Genomic DNA, 20,715 nt, shown 5'->3' on the forward strand with positions numbered 1-20,715 from the left:
AACAATGCTTAAACCACATCAAATCTGATTGGGTGGTCCTGTTAGGCCCAGGCCCATCCATGTCTATACCCCTGATGCAAAACAGCACATGATGACAACTGCGCATCACAAATGGCCTACTAGCCAACACTTGGGACTAAACTTTTTAAATACCTGGTTTGCATACCCATTGTTGCCTTACTTAGCATTTACTGGTAGATATAAATGTCTTTCCTACCCTACTGGCTACCGATGTTATTCTTCTGTGAGCTGCTCCAAGCCAAAACCAGTTGAGAGCTGCACACTCTTGCTGCTTGCAGATGATATTCCGCTGAACTAAGATATGTGTGCGGCGCGCATCTGAATATATTTCACATGCTTTGTGATTGTGTTGGCTACTTAGTGCATGATTTCTCTATTGTACTACATGATTGATAAGTCGTATACCTCCACTACACTACTTTGATACACAACATAAGGGATTAAGAAGTGAGCATACACAATGCCCACTGAACGGTTTATACCTGTATATACCCTCCACTACACCAATGGCTCTTTGTGTTTTACAAAAAGTGCATTCTCCTACATGAGTGCGTGCGCTGGTATTACAGTTGCTGTCCTTTCAGAATCACAAACATGTCACACACTGAAGGCCTATAGGTTCACCAATGCGCAAACATGTATATAATAGATAAAGTGGAGTGTGTATATTTGGCCCGGCAAAGCGGTTTTATCCGCTGATTGAATGGAAGCTGATAGAGTTTTTTGTCACTGTCAAGACCAAGTACAAATGTATCCGAAACCGAGACACTCAATATGTGGCCTTAAGACTGTAGTACTACAACACTGATCTATTGTGTATGGTGGCAGGACCTCATATGTCTGCAGCAGGCGGCATGGCCAGATATCCCTCTCTGTTTCATCAAGCTCTCAGGAAAACAATGGCTGTTTATCACCCAGGTTCCTGAGGCCTTTCATACGGATCACCCCTCCGCCTGGGTAAGAGACGGAACAAGAGCCCACCCGCGGCCCCACTGGCCCACAATCACACACACTATCAGGGGTCGAAGCACAGAGGTGGTTAGGGTCAGTCAGTGGCATGCCGACAGACGGGGCCCACAAGTCAACAGCTTGCGATATGGATCTTAGCAGGACATAGCAGGCAGCACGGGGTGAGACGGCCTGCATCCGAGGGATAGCCTACATTTATTTCACAGCATTATTATTATTAATCTATTATCTACGGCTACGTTCTGGGGCCTTCATACCATACAAGTTACAATGCATTTATTGAATATGCAAAAGCAATACAGTATGTTTCTTATGTCTGTATTTTTTTTATTTTTTTTATTTTATTTTACCCGCAACCAAATGAGTTTGCCCTACACACACACAGTCTTGTACAACTAACTTTGTGGGGACAGTCCCATTCAAAATCCTATTTTCCCTAACCTAACCCTTACCCTAACCCTAGCTCCTAACCCCCCTAGAAATAGCATGTGGAGACTAACAAAATGTCCCCAGTTGGTCAAATATTTGTTTGTTTACTATTCTTGTGGGGACTTCTGGTCCCCACAAGTATAGTTAAACACGTCCACTCACACACACACACACACACACACAGACACACACGTGTTATTCCTGGACTGTCTCTGTGGGAACCAGCAGTAGATTAATTAAGCTGTTCCATTTTCGCTGTGGTATTAACACAAAGGCAACACTACGGGAGATACAGGCAGGACGCAGGCGGCAATAATACTCACTTAATAATACCCATTTAAGGGAGACCTGAGGGAGATTAAACAGTTTGGCGAAGAAGGAAAAATGCCACCTTAGTTAAGCCAAAATCCTGGCATGTGAGGTTTACACTTGATTTATTAGCTGGAGGGGCTGTGGTGGCAGTGAATCTATACACCTTACCTCTTAGCCACACAGTAACTTAAAACAACAAATTTAAGCCAGACGTAATTATTGAGACCTATGAAAATGTATATAAATGTGTTATTATTTTGAATTCTATTTTTGCTTAATTTGGTCTCTTGGTTAAGAACCTCTTCCTGAAATGGCAGCTACAGTCCACTCTGATTTGAGCTATTCTATGACTGGGCAGCGAACTAATAAACTGAACGTAGCCTCATAAAAAGAAAGTTGGCAGACTCACATGTACACACATACACAGTAGGGGGTTTGAGGCTTGACTGTAATAAGTGGTCCTTTGGGGGTCACGAGGTGATGTGGGCAACAATAATAAAGCTGTTATACTCTGTTTCAGGAGCTCTCTACAAGCAATGAAAAGAAAAACCACAACAATGGGCGGAATGAGAAAGCCTTTCAAGCCAGCGGAAACCAGCAGGGCTGTTCATAACACAGACAGAGTACAGAGCACAGGATGGCCCTTTTATTAGGATGGGGACAGAAGCGGAAATAGTCAAGCAACAGAAGGGTTTGTTGGCAAAGCAAAAAATGTTATCATAACATTGTTTCACTATGCACAAAGGCCTAGCTACTATATGACCAACATGGGATCACAGGGTTAAATGGCAGAGCAATATAAATAGAATGTCACATTTTTCTACTTATGTTGTGAAATCATAAAACTAAAATCAAACTTTGTCACGTGCTCTGAATACAACAAGTGTAGGCCTTACCATGAAATTCTTACAACTACACCACTCCTACAATGCATAAACATCTCAGTACTGACCCAACTTCCATAATGTATGGGTAGTTCTAAGTTTAGCATCTGTGTCCATTACCAAAGCACCAAAGTTCCTTAGAAAGACTGAAAGAAAACAGACCCCATAGCATATCTTCATGACATCATTCTACGAGGTTAGAACTGGACTGTTCTATGGGTGGACACAAATCCTCTTCCATGCCACTGTCCATTTGCCAGTATTGAGGATTACAACATATCCTGTACAGTACAATTACTGAGAGCACCACTCTGGATCTCCACTTGGACATGTCAGTCTGATTCATGTTAGTTTTCCATTCACACCACACTACAAAACAAAAGGAAACGTCCCTCCTTGATGAGTGGTGTCAGAGGGCTCCCTCTCAGCGCTGTCCTTATGAGATAAGACTAGAGAAAGAGACGGCTCACACTGAGGTTAATCAAATGGCCGATGGGTATTAGGGTGCCATTTGGGACCTATGAGCCCTGGTCAAAAGTAATGCACTACAAAAGGGGATATGGTTCTATTTGGGAGGCAGCCTGCGTTTTTCAGGAGTAAGAGGAACTTGCCCCTTGACTTGCCCCTTGATAAAACACCAGTTTTATGTTTCCCCGATAATGGATAAGGTCAGAATTTAGAGGGTACGCTGATCCAAGATCTGTGCTCATGGGCAACCTCTACCTAAACCGCCACCATCTTCGAGTTCAATATAAGAGACTCCTATCACGACCTAAACATTCACAATAAAGGCTTCCCTTTTATAATCTCCATCCACTCAAACAGAGGGAAATGAAATGTTCATAGACTCCCTGAGCCAAAAGATATGAGCCAAGATGGATGATAGCTGTTCAATAGTGGCCCTCCGCCATCTCTTAGCTCAGAGACACACACAATGAGAATACTTATTATTGTTTCCTACTGTTATTGTGGAGTTGTCTAAACATAAAATGTATTTTATCGGGACGTGCTAAACCGTCAGAGGTCAATGATAAATCTGATGTTTAACGATTATGTCAGGTTCTAGGAATTGAAATGAACTCAGTACAACAACACGTTTTGGTCACAGACTACATCCATACAGTAGCCTACATACATACACTACATGATCAAAAGTATGTGGACACCTCCTCGGCAAGCATCTCATTCCAAAATCATGGGCATTAATATGGAGCTGGTCCCCCTTTTGCTGCTATAACATCATCCACTCTTCTGGGAAGGCTTTCCACTAGATGTTGGAACATTGCTGCGGGGACTTACTTCCATTCAGCCACAAGAGCATTAGTGAGGTCGGCACTAATGTTGGGCAATTAGGCCTGGCTAGCAGTCGGTGTTCCAATTCATCCCAAACGTGTTCCATAGGGTTGAGGTCAAGACTCTGTGCAGGACAGTGAAGTTCTTCCACACCGATCTCGACAAACCATTTCTGTATGGACCTCGCTTTGTGCACGGGGCAATGTCATGCTGAAACAGGGAAGGGCCTTCCCCAAACTGTTGCCACAAAGTTGGAAGCACAGAATCGTCTAGAATGTCATTGTATGCTGTAGCATTAATATTTCTCTTCACTGGAACTAAGGGGCTAACCCCAGACTATTATTCCTCCTCCACCAAACTTTACAATTGGCACTATGCATTGGGGCAGGTAGCGTTCTCCTGGCATCCGCCAAATCCATATTTGTCCGTCAGACTGCCAGATAGTGAAGAGTGATTCATCATTCCAGAGAGATTCATCATTCCAGAGAATGCGTTTCCACTCCTCTAGAGTTCAATGGTGGTGAGCTTTACACCACTCCAGACGACGCTTGTCATTGCGCATTGTGATCTTAGGCTTGTGTGCGGCTGCTCGGCCATGGAAACCCATTTCATGAAGCTCCCAACGAACAGTTCTTGTGCTGACGTTGCTTCCAGAGGCAGTTTGGAACTCAGTAGTGAGTGTTGCAACCGAGGACAGGCAATTTTTACACACTACATGCTTCAGCAGTCCTGCTCTATGAGCTTGTGAGACTTACCACTTCGCGGCTGAGCAATTGTTGCTCCTCTTTTCATTAAAGAGCTAAAAAAGTGTAAGCGGTACTTATTTTCCTTCATAGTTTGTTTGCCTAAGCATGACCATCATCCATATACCACATTTTTACCAAACTTTGCTTTTTTGTGTGAACAATTGGACCTTGCCCTTTGGGGATAGTTACCCCTCATACATACATACTCTAGATACATACTCACAGGCTACAATACACAATGCATTGTCAAAGTCAATATTGTCAGGAGTGAAATGTGTGGTTCATGATTTTTTATAATGATTTTGTATTTTTCAACAACAACAAAAAGTTACTTCTTTAAATTATAATTTAGGATGTTTAATGTTGCGGAAATGTTTTGGCCTTTTGTTGTCTACTAGTTGACGTCCACACCCAGTTTGGGAAAGATTGACATATTCCAAACACGACACTCTATGAAGAATTTACGGCGAATATGTTAGGCATAATTGCATATACTTTACATGGAAACAGTGTAGCTTGTTGTAAATAGGAAACAGGTCTATCAATTAAACTTTCGAAGCACTATGAAACTCTTTGTTTTATGTCAAACTTTAGCATGAAAAGGTTGCTATTCCAGTGAGTGAGTGGTGTCATGTTGCCAAGTTTCAACTATCTGATCTCGCTAAAAGCTCATCCCTTTTCTCTCTTTCTCTCACTCATTCGGTAGACAAGCATTCATATACGACCGTTTGAGACCTTACCTGTGTGTAACTTATGAAATGTAAATAAACAGAAGTATTTCCCCCCTCTTCTTTCTATCCCAGGCCAGGGAAGGGACTCCGGAAACAGCTCCAATGTCCCGCCCTCATCCCATGACGCCCGTTTGTCTTGTTTCACGGGTGGGAGGCAGTGCAACTGGGTTCATTACGGATCAAACCAGGGTGGAATCACAATATGCATAGGTAATTCAAGATCCAAGATGGCAGCCATACTTCTCAGTTTCTATACGAGGCGGATATCGTTCTTGATGATGTCACGCTTTGGTTGTTACACGTTATTATATGGGAATTCGTGGGAGGATACATTATTTCTCATACATTATTGTGTAGGAAGTAGCACTGTGATTCCACGCTTGTCAACAGTAACATTGTAACAAGCATTGTCTATGCTAATGTAGCCTACGGAAAGTATCCTAAATTAAAACTTTAAATTGAAGTCGATGCAAACTTGGAAAACAAACAGTCAAGGAGAGCGTGCATGGTTTAAAAAAAAATGTCTCCAATTAAATATATTTAAAGAAATGTTCTAACATATACACCTAGTCTAGATTTATTAGAAACAGGCGGCATGTAGCCTGGGCGGCAGCTAGTCTAGCGGTTAGGAGCGTTGGGCCAACAATCTGAAGGTCGCTGTTTCGAATCAGAATCACCTTTATTGGCCAAGTAGGCTACATTTACACATAGACTACTCAGAATGTTACTTGGTGGTATGGTGCTGCCAGTGATAGACAACATTTAGAGATAGAATACAGACAACTGAGTTTAAACAAAGTTTACATACATTTGGTGAAAAATAGGTCGATGTGGACCTTGAGCAACGCACTTAACCCTAATTGCTCATGTAAGTCGCTCTGGATAAGAGCGTCTGCTAAATGACGTAAATGAAAATGTTTATATGCTTAATTATACCCTGAACCCACCAGAAGCAAAAACAACATTTGTAATGTAACTAACATTACACCTGCTTATGGTCCAGTGAGTCCAGTTTTAGCCTGCAATCAGCATACTGTCACAGCATTAGGCAATCCTAATTGCTCTGGCTGGGGCCATTACATAGGCTACATTTGTAATGCAACTAACATTACACCTGCTTATGTTCCAGTGAGTCCAGTCTGTAGCCTGCAAACAGCATACTGTCGACAGCAGTAGGCAATCCTAACTGCTATGTCTAGGGCCATTACATAGGCTATGTGGTGTTTTTGATTTTTATTAGGCTATTATTACAATGTTCCAATATTTTTTTTTCAATTCAATAGCATCGAATGTCATACTAACTGATGCAGTTCTGTCTAGAACCAGAGTCATATACAGTAGCCTATGGGTCTGGCTATGGGTATAACCAATTAATTGTATGTTCTTAAATTCTACTAAGTTGGAAATAAGAGCCCAGCAATTATGTTTGGTTCAAAATCATATAATTTAGTTATTGTGAAGGCTATTCCAGTAATGAGCAACTTGGTTAGAATATGTTTTATTACAGCCTAGGGTCTTACAAGTCCTCTGCGTTTGTTCCCAACCCTATATTCAACCGACTAACTGTTCTCACACGCACGCACGCACAAAATGCGGTCTCCTGGCTTTGTTCATTCTCATCCAACATCCCTGCCTCCTCATTGGTGCTGAGAGGATGCGGTGACTTCTGATTGGGTGAAAGTTTTTCCTCTGGCTTTAGCACTTGTGGAGTCACCCCCACCCCACTCAAAACATATAATTGGTCAAGCCGCTCTATGCGTCCAGTTGTTTTTACAGTCGGTAACATACTGACTAAAACGACAGCCCGTTGTAGACTATTTGTAGCAAGAGTGATGTAAGGTGTCTCAAACAAATCGATGTTGTCTGAATCTGTCTGAAGCTCATTTATTCCAAAGCGCAGCATCCACATAAAGACGCGTTGTTCACGCACAGAGGAGGACACAAATTATAACAAATATCCCTTAAAAAGTAGCGAAGATGGTGTCCGCTGGACTGGAGATCATTGGGCTGGGGCTGTGCGTCATTGGCTCGCTCCTGGTGATGGTGGTGTGCGGGCTGCCCATGTGGAAGGTAACGGCGTTCATCGAGGCCAACATTGTGGTGGCTCAGACCATCTGGGATGGGCTCTGGATGTCTTGTGTGGTGCAGAGCACCGGCCAGATGCAGTGCAAGGTGCACGACTCGGTCCTTGCGCTCGGCCACGACCTGCAGGCGGCGCGAGCCCTCACCGTCATCTCGTGTGTGTTTGGCGTGCTGGGGCTGATGGTGGTGATCGCCGGGGCGCAGTGCACCAACTGCATTAGCGCCGAGAACGTCAAAACCCGGGTGGTGAACGCCGGAGGGGTTATCTACATCACCAGTGGGTTGTTTGTGTTAGTACCTCTCTGCTGGATGGCCAACAACATCATCTCTGACTTCTACAACCCACAGGTGCCCGCGTCCAAAAAGAGGGAGATCGGGGCCGCGCTCTACATCGGTTGGGCGGCCACGGCGCTCCTGCTGGTCGGGGGCGCGCTACTCTGCTGCTCTTGTCCTTCTAACGGGAATTCGGGCTATTCGGCCAAATATTCCCCGACCAAACGGGCCACACCAAACGGGACCGGAGACTATGACAAAAGGAATTACGTGTAGCCCTGCTTCCCACCCTCGGGATGGGGTAGCTATGCTTTGCGTAAATGTGCTGTGATCTTTTGAAAAACTATTTTTTTAAACGTATTTTTTGCACCTGCAGTTTACTCTGAACTTTGAAATCAATTAAAGCATCATTTTGTTACACTGACTATAAACTAAACACAATATTGGAGAACATATTCGTTCATCATTTTTGCAAACAGCAGAAAATAAACTTTTTTGGAGACTATGCATATACGTCTGGATATAAAGTGATAGCCAATTACAAAAATGAGCGTCTTTGTTTTAGGTACCTGTATTTTTAAATGTCCTAGTCTATATTTTCAATGATCGCTCATAATCCCTTGCATTTTGAAATGTTTACCATTGTGAAGTTTTTTTCCTAAAGGAAGATTATACGACTGAATATATCCACTGTTTTTTTACTTCAGTGTAGGCTACAGTTACTGTGATTTCGGAGTGATAGCACTCCAAACCACCTAAAAGGTTTTTGGACAGTGGATTTTTGCTTCATGGGACTGTGGGACGAGCTAAAAAATACATGTAGGCTAGGCCTATTTTTAAGGAAACACAACTCAGGCGTCCTTATGTGTCTATAATAGTGGAATATAATCTATTTTACAAAAATTAGGACCATAGATTTAGATGCCAAATATAGGATGTCCAGTCCACTTCACCTGTTTTCAGATGAAACTTTTAAAAGTTTGCAAATGTGAGTTTTATATCTGTATGTAGAAGCTGTACTGGATGTGTTTCATGTCATGGATTTGTAGGAATACACTGCTGTTTTACTCACTGGTTTTGTTGATGTTTGATGTAAAGATCCATTATATATTTCATGCAATATTCTTTCCAATGTTAAACTGAGATTAAACTGATATCGTTTTACGTATTTGTTCTACCGTGTTTTATTTAAATAAATCGAAATGTAGTTGAATTAATATAATAAATAGGTCATCAGAACATGTAGTTTGCAAATCTTCAATATTATTTATGTCTGGGCCTGACGCCTACGTGATGCGTTGAGTTCCCCAGCAGGAGAAAGTATTTTGGTGAACTATAGAAATCTAGATGACAATACCCATTCAGCAAGAGTGGGGCTCTGCTGTTAAGCACACAATACTCCCCGACCCATCCCCCTTTCAGACAGCTCTTTCTCACTCCACCGCGCTGTTTAAAAGGCGTGCAAATCCGGATGTCTTTCCACCACTATCGCTCTTTCCCGCCAATGGAGGGGTTTGATTTTGTAGGCCTGTGTGATTGTGGGTTGCAAGATTGGCTGATTGTGGTGGCAAAACAACTTTTTTGGTGAGATGAAAAAAAGTTCTGACCTTTTCTCTTAAAATATATTCCCAACTTTCGGCATCTTGAGTTAAAATGAACTGATTTCCTGTAATTATTGTTTTAAAATACTAGACCTACATTATGCAAATCATAAAATTCCGTTATAACTTAATTTTTTTTTTAAACATCTGGCATGTAAGCTATTGGTATTCTCAGAGCTGATTATGCCCCGTGTTCAAAGCTTTGGCTGGATTTTCAAAGCTTACTTATAGTTTAGCTGGCCACATAAGAGTCTTAGTGGGTCATATGCCCACTTATAACTAGAACATGTAAAGGTCATTCACCAGATCAACTGAATCGAGGTAGATATGAGTTGGGCTGATTATCTTTTGGTGAAAAAAAGACAACGACATTATTAGTAGAGAGAAAAATGATGTCCAACAACTGCATGTAGGCTATGCAATTGACATTTTAGCCAAAAGTGGCCAAGAGCCACTTGATAGAACTCCATTGTGAATAAACATCTTAGTGTGCACTTGCAGATGATCATCCCGAACTTTCACTGTAACTTTTCGCTGAGGACAACCTAGGCATCGCATCACTCCCATAACCCCCTCTATAGGCATTCAGACTCTGGTGTGTATCTGGTGTTTCTGCACAAAGAAGCAGTATGGTCTGTCGGGAATGGGCTGGGCTGTTATTTTGGGACTGTCTGGGGTGTAGAGTTGGGGGTGCACCTCTAAAATGACCCCCATTCCAGAGAGAAAAGAGGCAAACAGGACCAGCAACGTCACTCAATGGGCCTTGCCATGGTAACGGTTTAGGACCTGCTGTTGCCTAGCGACAGGGTCTATAATGTGGTGGTATGGATGAGCCTCATAAAGGCCCAGCCTGGGGACATTCCAAAGACCCACATCCACCCAGCCACACACAGACTCCCCGCCTGTAACCTAACGTAGCAGTCATAAAAGAAACGCCTGAAACTAGATCCCCTATATGCTGGTCTTGACGAGAAGGGGAAAAAAACAGTTGGGGGAGGTTCTCTTCTGCACTGTTCAACCAATCCGGTAAATGTGGAGGAGTTAAGATGGAGTGTCGCCTTGTTAATGTCCAAAAGCAGAAGTCGCGTCACAGGCTCTCTTTCCATTTCCCCTGAAAACCGGAACATCTGCTTAGGCCAAGGACAGGGAGAAGGGGTTACGAAAAGCCAGTAATTCAGCAATGACCACAGCAACAATAACTATGTGTAAGAGCGTAAGCAGTGGTGTAGAGGTGCCAGGAGAATTGGGTAAACAATAATTGTACTTATTTTTTTCCTAACAGCCCCCCAGGTAGACAGGTGCCCTGTGTGAAAAATTATATGTTAAACAGGGACATAGGCTACGCTCTGAATAACCTAAAATGATCAATCACCTATTGGTATTTCACAGTTAGCCCAGCCCAAGCTGTACTGTGCAAGTAGGCTAATTGAAACTAATAAATGAGGCTTTCAACTGAGTCAGAAATTCACCGGTTTTAGATTTCAAGACTTCTCTTCCGGGAAAGCTTGCGAAACAAACCAAACAGACCAGGTCGGGGCTTGGTGTTTGAGAAATCAATGAGAGAAGTGAAACATTATTCTTTATTTGTTCATTTTCTCGAAATCTAATGGCCCAACCTAGATTCGAGACAATGTCTTAAGTAGTTGAACCTATTATTACTCCAACCTCGTGAAATTGACAAACTGACACGTTTTCCTTTTCGTAAAAAAATATTTTATATCGAAGGAGTCCCTTTGATTTGATGGCCTGCACATGCTCAATTCGGCGCGAGACAACCGTTAGACCGGATTAAGTATTTCTATTCATGACCAACGTCGCCATGACATCGTCTACAATGGTGCAAATAATAATTTTGACAGGTAGGCTACTTTGTAACTAGTTAACATGTAATATAGAACGTTTTTGGGAAAGCTTTTCCATCTATCAGAAGACGGCTAGGCCTATCATTAGCATCACTATATTTTCCCTTTTCCTTAATTGTTTGAAACCTGGGCGTTTTACTTCATATTATGGATGTCTTTCCTTGCTTTTTAAATTTTATTTTTTATTTAACCTTTATTTAACTTTCCTTGCTTCAAAGTAGCCTATAGCCAAAATCCCACCATAGAAAGGTGGAGGCAATTTTTTTTTTTTTAAGTTCCTCATGCCTTCTCCTGTTGTACTGGTTTTCTTTAAACTTTATTTCATTGTCTAGCATCCAAGGTTCAATATCAATATATTTCAATATCTGTCCATGAAACCCCTCACATGTGAACGGTATTTTCCCGCAAATTGAATTTTGGAACATTCATGCATAGGCCTTCCAGCATGTGTACACTTTAAACTAAACATTCTGATCTGGTCCATCTGCACTATTAATTGATACAGTGTGTACCTCCACTACACTACTTTGAAACGTATCAGTGGGGATTAGAAAGTGAGTATATGCAATGTCCACTAAAAAAAATAAGTGGACATATGGCATATACCATCCACTACACCACTGAATGTAAGATCTCAGTGGTTCATTCTGTGTTTGAGCCATCATTTGTTAAAGAAAAAAAAAACTATCCAAAATGTTTACAATAAAAACTACAGATAAGAAATGTTAAACTTTATTGAATTACTCATATTGCACTACTAATATCCTACTCCATCACAACACAATTCATTCTTATCATAAAGACAACATGTGCCCAATGTGATACAATAGGCCAATATTAATCTCAGTAGAATCATTGGGAACACAGCGTTGACCGGTAAACTTGACCTAAATGGGAGAGATTGAGACACAAAAAGGAGGGAGTGGGCGCGGGAGTTGAAAATTCCCCTGATCAGTTTCGATTTATCGCCCTAATGGTTAAGGTTAGAAATTGGAGAGGGTAAGCTGATCCAAGATCTGTGTTTAAGGGTTACATCAACCCAGTGCAGTGGTTGGCAATTGGGCTGAGTTATTGGGCTCGTTTGACTGGTAAGGCGAAAGCAACCGGCTGTACAGATGAAAGTCGAGAAGTGAAGTCGGGAGGTGCATCTGCGACAGCCGAAAGTCAGACACTGACGTGGTTTTCCAACAGCAAGTCTCAGTGCAACATGGCAGTGTTGCCATTGTTCATTAAAAAAAATATTTATGTCGAAATAAACATGTCTCCAACCCCCATATCACACACTCACAAACTGAAATATATGTGTAAGCTACATTGTACAATCAATCAATTGGTGAGGGAGAGAGACTCAAATATCACGTTCATTAATTTGTAAATTTCCACTGTAGCCTGCTAGTATGCAGACCCCTTGACTTTTCCATATTTCGTTACGTTACACTTACAGCCTTATTTTAAAATGGATTTATAAAATCCTCAGCAATCTACACATAATACCTAATGACAAAGCGTAAACAGGCTTTTAGATTTTTTTTATTACAATTAATAAAAAATAAAAAACAGAAATACCTTATTTACATAAGTATTCAGACCCATTGTAATGAGACTCGAAATTGAGCTCAGGTGCATCCTGTTTCCATTGATCATCCTTGAGATGTTTCTAAAACGGGATTGGAGTCCACCTGTGGTAGATTCAATTGATTGGACATGATTTGGAAAGGCACACACCTGTCTATATAAGGACCCACAGTTGACAGCGCATGTCAGAGCAAAAACCAGGCCAGGAGGTCGAAGGAATTGTCCGATGAGCTCCGAGACAGGATTGTGTCGAGACACAGATATGGGGAAGAGTACCAAAACATTTCTGCAGCATTGAAGGTCCCCAAGAACACAGTGGCTCCATCATTCTTAAATGGAAGAAGTTTGGAACCACCAAGACTCTTCCTAGAGCTGGCCATCCGGCCAAACTGAGCAATCGGCGGAGAAGGGCCTTGGTCAGGGAGGTGACCAAGAACCCGATGGTCACTCCGACAGAGCTCCAGAGTTCCTCTGTGGAGATGGGAGAACCTTCCAGAACGACAACCATCCCTGCAACACTCCACCAATCAGGCCTTTATGGTAGAGGGGCCAGATAGATGCCACTCCTTAAAAAGGGACATGACAGCCTGCTTGAAAGTTGTCAAAAGGCACCTAAAGACTCTCATACCTATGGCTGCAGGATGAAGTTGGTGAAGAGCAACTGCAGAAACTTGCAGTCGACTGCAGACCTTTGATCACGATTTTTGTAAAGTTCATGCAATCTACATTTTTATCCCCATAATGCAACAGACATTCGGAAATTGCATTTTTGTCCCCCCCAGTTTTATCATTGGAATGTAGGACCATGCGGACGCCTCCGAGCTGTCTAGGAGGCTGTGTGGAGTTTTTATCCAATTGGATAAAAAAATGTATATACAGTGGGGAGAACAAGTATTTGATACACTGCCGATTTTGCAGGTTTTCCTACTTACAAAGCATGTAGAGGTCTGTAATTTTTATCATAGGTACACTTCAACTGTGAGAGACGGAATTTAAAACAAAAATCCAGAAAATCACATTGTATGATTTTTAAGTAATTAATTCGCATTTTATTGCATGACATAAGTATTTGATCACCTACCAACCAGTAAGAATTCCGGCTCTCACAGACCTGTTAGTTTTTCTTTAAGAAGCCCTCCTGTTCTCCACTCATTACCTGTATTAACTGCACCTGTTTGAACTCGTTACCTGTATAAAAGACACCTGTCCACCCACTCAATCAAACAGACTCCAACCTCTCCACAATGGCCAAGACCAGAGAGCTGTGTAAGGACATCAGGGATAAAATTGTAGACCTGCACAAGGCTGGGATGGGCTACAGGACAATAGGTAAGCAGCTTGGTGAGAAGGCAACAACTGTTGGCGCAATTATTAGAAAATGGAAGAAGTTCAAGATGACGGTCAATCACCCTCGGTCTGGGGCTCCATGCAAGATCTCACCTCGTGGGGCATCAATGATCATGAGGAAGGTGAGGGATCAGCCCAGAACTACACGGCAGGACCTGGTTAATGACCTGAAGAGAGCTGGGACCACAGTCTCAAAGAAAACCATTAGTAACACACTACGCCGTCATGGATTAAAATCCTGCAGCGCACGCAAGGTCCCCCTGCTCAAGCCAGCGCATGTCCAGGCCCGTCTGAAGTTTGCCAATGACCATCTGGATGATCCAGAGGAGGAATTGGAGAAGGTCATGTGGTCTGATGAGACAAAAATAGAGCTTTTTGGTCTAAACTCCACTCGCCGTGTTTGGAGGAAGAAGAAGGATTAGTACAACCCCAAGAACACCATCCTAACCGTGAAGCTTGGAGGTGGAAACATCATTCTTTGGGGATGCTTTTCTGCAAAGGGGACAGGATGACTGCACCGTATTGAGGGGAGGATGGATGGGGCCATGCATCGCGAGATCTTGGCCAACAACCTCCTTCCCTCAGTAAGAGCATTGAAGATAGGTCGTGGCTGGGTCTTCCAGCATGACAACGACCCGAAACACACAGCCAGGGCAACTAAGGAGTGGCTCCGTAAGAAGCATCTCAAGGTCCTGGAGTGGCCTAGCCAGTCTCCAGACCTGAACCCAATAGAAAATCTTTGGAGGGAGCTGAAAGTCCGTATTGCCCAGCGACAGCCCCGAAACCTGAAGGATCTGGAGAAGGTCTGTATGGAGGAGTGGGCCAAAATCCCTGCTGCAGTGTGTGCAAACCTGGTCAAGAACTACAGGAAACGTATGATCTCTGTAATTGCAAACAAAGGTTTCTGTACCAAATATTAAGTTCTGCTTTTCTGATGTATCAAATACTTATGTCATGCAATAAAATGCGAATTAATTACTTAAAAATCATACAATGTGATTTTTTGGATTTTTGTTTTAAATTCCGTCTCTCACAGTTGAAGTGTACCTATGATAAAAATTACAGACCTCTACATGCTTTGTAAGTAGGAAAACCTGCAAAATCGGCAGTGTATCAAATACTTGTTCTCCCCACTGTATGTCCCTCCCACTTCTAAAACCAAAGTTGTGCCCCTGCAGTGAAACATAGACAGGCAGGGACAGACAGACAGGCAGGCAGGCAGGTGCAGACAGAGGGGAAAGGGAGAGTGGGGGGGGAGAAAGAGAAAGAAAGAGCACTGACATTCTGAATAAACAAATACTGTACTTGGTTTCATATCAAGCTTCTACACCCTATAACAGGATTCTGGTAGGAGCTTACACTTGAAGTCAAAAGTTTACATACACCTTAGCCAAATACATTTAAACTCCCGTTTTTCACAATTCCTGACATTTAATCCTAGTAAACATTCCCTGTCTTAGGTCAGTTAGGATCACCACTTTATTTTAAGAATGTGAAATGTCAGAATAATTGTAGAGAGAGTGATTTATTTCAGCTTTTATTTCTTTCATCGCATTCCCAGTGGGTCAGAAGTTTACATACACTCAATTAGTATTTGGTAGCATTGCCTTTAAATTTTTTAACTTGGGTCAAACATTTCTGGTAGCCTTCCACAAGCTTCCCACAATAAGTTGGGTGAATTTGGCCCAATCCTCCTGACAGAGCTGGTGTAACTGAGTCAGGTTTGTAGGCCTCCTTGCTCGCACACGCTTTTTCAGTTCTGGTCACAAATTTTCTATAGGATTGAGGTCAGGGCTTTGTGATGGCCACTCCAATACCTTGACTCTGTTGTCTTTAAGTCATTTTGCCACAACTTTGGAAGTATGCTTGGGGTCATTGTCCATTTGGAAGACCCATTTGCGACCAAGCTTTAACTTCCTGACTGATGTCTTGAGATGTTGCTTCAATATATCCACATAATTTTCTTCCCTCATGATGCCATTTATTTTGTGAAGTGCACCAGTCCCTCCTGCAGCAAAGCACCCTCACAACATGATGCTGCCACCCCGTTTGGAAATTGCTCCCAAGGATGAACCAGACTTGTGGAGGTCTACAATTTTTTTCTGAGTTCTTGGCTGATTTCGTTTGATTTTTCCATGTCATGCACAAAGTAGATGTCCTAACCGACTTGCCAAAACTATAGTTTGTTTACAAGAAATTTGTGGAGTGGTTGAAAAACGAGATTTAATGACTCCAACCTAAGTGTATGTAAACTTCCGACTTCAAATGTACTTTCTCTCTTAGTCAGATTTTTTGATAAATAACAAGTTAGGTGATTTACTTTAACGAGGTGATTCAGACAAAAGCTGCGTTTCAAACTCATAAAAGACACACCCTCGTCCACTTACCCTCGCCTTATGTCCTTGGGGGAATCCCCCTCATCATCTTGGACGTCGGTCCAAACGATTAGCCAAACAAGGGAAGTTCGCAACGTAAGCCCCTCAGTCCTCGTTTTTGATCGAGTTTGCGAGTGTACAATTATGTTTACTTCGGCCCCATAATTCAATTCGCGATGATTGTACATCCGCTAAGAAAAGTCTGCCGAAACTTAAAACCTCAAAGTCAATATGGATAAGTCAACATACAAGTGCAAATAAAAACGAATGTAAAAAGGTTAGAAATTGTGCTACTCAGGCCTCCCGAGTGGCGCATCGCAGTGCTAGCTGTTCCACTAGAGATCCTGGTTCGAGTCCGGGCTCTGTCGCAGCCGGCCGCGCCCGGGAGACCCATGGGGCGGCACACAATTGGCCCAGCGTCGTCCGGGTTAGGGGAGGGTTTGGCCGGTAGGGATGTTCTTGTCCCATCGCACACTAGCGACTCCTGTGGCGGGCCGGGTGCAATGTACCCTGACACGGTCACCAGGTGTACGATGTTTCCTCCGACACAATGGTGCGTCTGGGTTAAGCGGGCGTTTTGTCAAGAAGCAGTGCGGCTTGGCTGGGTTGTGTTTCGGAGAACGCACGGCTCTTGACCTTCGCCTCTCCCGAGTCCGTACGCAAGTTGCAGGGATGGAAAAAGGGGTGAAAAAAATGAAATTGTGCTACTAATGCACATGATGGCACAAACACGCCTCGTAAAAGTAATGATGTTTTTGTTTGGTTAGCTTTTGGAAATTGGAGAAATAAAACATTTTCCTTCTTCAGAAGTTCCAGCTAGGCAGGCTAATGTTCGTTAGCTAATTCATTTGCTAGCTATCATACAGTAGGCGTATATTAATAATTATATAGTTAATTTAAGTAGACATGCAATCATAATTGACTGTAGCGCATATAAAGTACCCACAAGCTACCGGTGGCTGAAAACAATCATCGCGGGTTGAATGAGTGACGAATTTCCAGGCAAGGGCGGCCCATTTAAAAATCATTCCTTCCTCCCTCGCCCCTTGCCCTGCAAGCGTATATTCGTCAGACGTCATGATACGTCATCAGAAGTGCCCACTTAATTTGAGGGCTGAGGATAGTGTCTTTTAAGTGTTTGGAATGCAGCCAAAGAGAGACAGAGCAATAGATGACCCAGATAGTCTCTAATAAAAGACAGTGAGAGTCAGTCACTCCATTCCCATGCTTACAATAAAAGGACAAATTGTATTTTTTTTCTTAAGTGATGAGCAAGTACATAAGATATTTGTTAGAAGAAGTGGTAAAAACCTATAGGCTACTTAAGAAAGTCTCATAATTCAGCATGGCTAGACAGTGGTGGACCCCTGAGGCTGAAGCCAGTGGAATGACTCAGAGCTTTGTCACGGCCCAGTAGCACAGACTTCCTGTCCAGTGGACAGCGGAACAGGAAGGAACAAGTGGGGTGTGGGAGAAGAGGGGGGCTTAAACACTGCTCCATCACACATGAAATGCTCCTTGGTTGTTGTCTCACACCACTGGCTAGCCCTCGAGCACAAACACAGATGTGCGCGCGTGCACACACAAAGTCGCTCATGCCAAATCATTAATCTCATCTTCCCTGCACCACACCGTCCTAAAGCAGTAGTGTTTGTGTTGGAGTTGTTTTTGGAATTGGTCAGCAAAACCAGAGGCTACTCCCGCTGACATCCCACCCAAGACATTCCTGCTTTTGTCATCAAGATGGAGCAACATGTTGTTCTTTTAAACTAGAATTACATTTCCAGTGAGGAGGTTATCAAATACAGTGCATTCGGAAAGTATTCTGACCTCTTCACTTTTTCCACATTGTTCCGTTACATCCTTATTCTAAAATTTATTAAATGTTTTCCCTCATCAATCTACACACAATACCCCATAATGACAAAGAAAAAACTGTTTTTATTAAATGTTTGCAAAAAAAACTTTACTTAATACTTTATTGAAGCAAATGTGTCAGCGATTACAGCCTCAATTCTTCTTGGGTATGACGCTACAAGATTGGCACACTTGTATTTGGGGAGACTCTCCCATTCTTCTCTGCAGATCCTCTCAAGCTCTGTCAGCCCATTCTTCTCTGCAGATCCTCTCAAGCTGTTTTTGGTCGCACTGCTTTGCTTTATCTTGGCCAGGTCACAGTTGTAAATGAGAACTTGTTCCCAACTGGCCTACCTGGTTAAATAAAGGTGAAATAAAATTCAATGCTGCAGACATTTTTTAGTACCCTTCCCCAGATCTGTGCCTCGACACAATCCTGTCTCGGCGCTCTACGGACAATTCCTTCGACCTCATGGCTTGGTTTTTGCTCTGACATGCACTGTCAACTGTGGGACCTTAAATAGACAGGTGTGTGCCTTTCCAAATCATGTCCAATCAATTGAATTTACCACAGGTGGACTCCAATCAAGTTGTAGAAACATCTTAAGGATGATCAATGGAAACAGGATGCACCTGAGCTCAATTTCAAGTCTCATAGCAAAGGGTCTGAATACTTATGTAAGGTATTTCTGTTTTTTATTTTTAATACATTTGCAAACATTTCTAAAAACCTGTTATCACTTTGTCATTATGGGGTATTGTGTGTAGATTGATGAGATATACAGTACCAGTCAAATGTTTGGACACACCTACTCATTCCAGGGTTTTTCTTTATTTGAGTAATTGAGTAAAACCAAAAAATGTCAAGCGTGTGCAAAGCTGTCATCAAGGCAAAGGGTGGCTACTTAGAAGAATATCAAATGTATTTTGATTTGTTTAACATTTTTTTGGTTACTACATGATTCCAGAAGTGTTATTTCATAGTGTTGATGTCTTCACTATTATTCTACAATGTAGAAAATAGTAAAAAATAAAGTAAAACCCTTGAATGAGTAGGTGTCCAAACTTTTGACTGGTACTGTATATATTATTTAAAGCCATTTTAGAATAAGGCTGTAACGTAACAAAATGTGGGAAAAGTGAAGGGGTCTGAATACTTTCCGAATGCACTGTATATTAACATAGTGAAGAGATTGAGAGTTCTATCCCATTTTACACCCCACCAATCATCCAGAATAGATGAACAGATTCGAAACACCATTTTGCCTACTGTATAGTGCACCAATACAATGTCAGGCCGCCCACAACACAAATACAACAAACCCCTCAATTACTCAAACATGCCACAGAACGGATAACACATCCAAGAAACCACAAGGTGTGTAAAAATCCAAAACATGTTCCAGACTTGACATCAAATCAAATCAACAACATGCCATGCACACACACAGACCGGGCCGAAAAGAAGGCATGACAGCTCTAGGCTGAGATGAAGGAAATGAAGATGAGATGAAGGAGAGGGCCTGCAGGTTGTGGAATGTCAAAAGACAGATGAAGAGACATTTCTTATTTATCACGGATATCATGGCTCACTGAAAACACTGTTGTCAGTCTCTCTCTGCTTGTATGGCCGTCTTAACTTTTCAGCTAAAAGGGGGGATTGTATTGATCAACCAAATAAACCAAACTATAACGCAGGAATTACCTACAACCCATAATTTAGAGAAACAGTTAGTGTCCTAAGAAAAGCTGCCCCTACGTGTGAGTGTATGCCATGCCAGAGGTTCTCTATCCACCCAGTCTAGTCAACCCAAGGTCTTTGTAATTAATGGATGAGGTTGGTTTTAGTATCAGCTGTGCCTGTTGGCCCACATATTTACACCACGCACACACAGGATCCTGAGGAGAGCATTGTTTTGACATGAATTGCGTCTTGCAGGAAACTCAGTGTTGCTATTCCAGGCACTGCTGTGGATTTGCTCTGCAAACGACAGAACAGCTTTGGAAAAATAAACAACAAACTAGTTGTTTCAGATGAAATTAGTGTTTAGCTAATTCTAGCGTGTGTGAGCGTATTCTATCATTCTCAAAGTTGATCTTTGTACTAAGTAGCACAAACAGCATGATTCAGACCTCTCAGGGCTGGACATCCTCTGTCTCTCTGGTGTCCCTGGAAACTAGGGTAGTGTAGTGCCCTTCCCTCTCTGAGGTTTAAAGGAAGTGCAGTGTGAGTCCCTTCTCATGAAAAGCTTTAATTTGCCCCAGGTCTGGCCGTCCATGAGGCTGCCCACTCATCTGAGACACTGGTCTCTCCATGCTGCGTGTATGAGTGTGTGTCTTCACATTCGGTATAGTCAC

At 42.5% G+C, this 20,715-nt stretch overlaps 2 protein-coding genes across 2 annotated transcripts in view; one reads left to right on the plus strand and one right to left on the minus strand.

Moving 5' to 3' along the window:
- LOC139545222 (septin-2) overlaps positions 1–5,530 on the minus strand; it is an 86,824-nt gene extending 81,294 nt beyond the window's left edge. Inside the window, exon 1 of the mRNA XM_071352750.1 lies at positions 5,395–5,530. The gene's annotated coding sequence lies outside the window, so the exon portion shown is untranslated. The remainder of the gene's footprint in view (positions 1–5,394) is intronic.
- A 1,344-nt stretch (positions 5,531–6,874) lies between these two features.
- On the plus strand, positions 6,875–8,904 carry LOC139545223 (claudin-4-like). Its single transcript, XM_071352753.1, has one exon. The coding sequence runs from the start codon at positions 7,363–7,365 to the stop codon at positions 8,014–8,016; it is 654 nt and encodes a 217-aa protein (XP_071208854.1). The 5' UTR covers positions 6,875–7,362; the 3' UTR covers positions 8,017–8,904.
- Positions 8,905–20,715: the final 11,811 nt, after the last annotated feature.

This window comes from Salvelinus alpinus, chromosome 19, assembly GCF_045679555.1.
Source record: "Salvelinus alpinus chromosome 19, SLU_Salpinus.1, whole genome shotgun sequence".
NCBI lineage: Eukaryota > Metazoa > Chordata > Actinopteri > Salmoniformes > Salmonidae > Salvelinus > Salvelinus alpinus.

Bases quoted from the DNA above. Each gene is read 5' to 3' on its own strand.
- LOC139545223 (XM_071352753.1), top strand. From the start codon at position 7,363: ATGGTGTCCGCTGGACTGGAGATCATTGGGCTGGGGCTGTGCGTCATT.